The following is a 277-nucleotide window of genomic DNA, read 5'->3' on the forward strand; positions in this document are numbered from 1 at the left end:
ACCGGCTGAGGTGCTGCCGGGAGCCTGCTCGCCTGCCCGCAGCTCTGCCTCTGCCCGTTTGTATGGTGGGGCCGAGCTCTTCCCCCTCCGCCGGCGTCCCAGGGTACGGGAGAGCGAGCGCTCGGGGTAGCGAGTAACGGGACCGGGTTCGACTCGCCGGGACGAGATGGGGAGGAAGCTGGACCTCTCCAAGCTAACCGACGAAGAGGCCAAGCACGTTTGGGAAGTCGTTCAACGGGACTTTGATCTGCGGAAAAAAGAGGAGGAACGGCTGGAG

At 65.0% G+C, this 277-nt stretch overlaps 1 protein-coding gene across 1 annotated transcript in view; it reads left to right on the forward strand.

The window, feature by feature from the left end:
* Positions 1-166: 166 nt before the first annotated feature.
* The window catches only part of MLPH (melanophilin), a 27,502-nt gene continuing 27,391 nt past the window's right edge, over positions 167-277 (forward strand). Inside the window, 1 exon segment of the mRNA XM_009577846.1 lies at positions 167-276. Within this exon segment, the coding sequence (XP_009576141.1) occupies positions 167-276 (110 nt within the window).

The sequence above is a fragment of the Fulmarus glacialis genome, unplaced genomic scaffold (assembly GCF_000690835.1).
Source record: "Fulmarus glacialis isolate BGI_N327 unplaced genomic scaffold, ASM69083v1 scaffold9495, whole genome shotgun sequence".
In the NCBI taxonomy this organism is placed as follows: Eukaryota; Metazoa; Chordata; class Aves; order Procellariiformes; family Procellariidae; genus Fulmarus; species Fulmarus glacialis.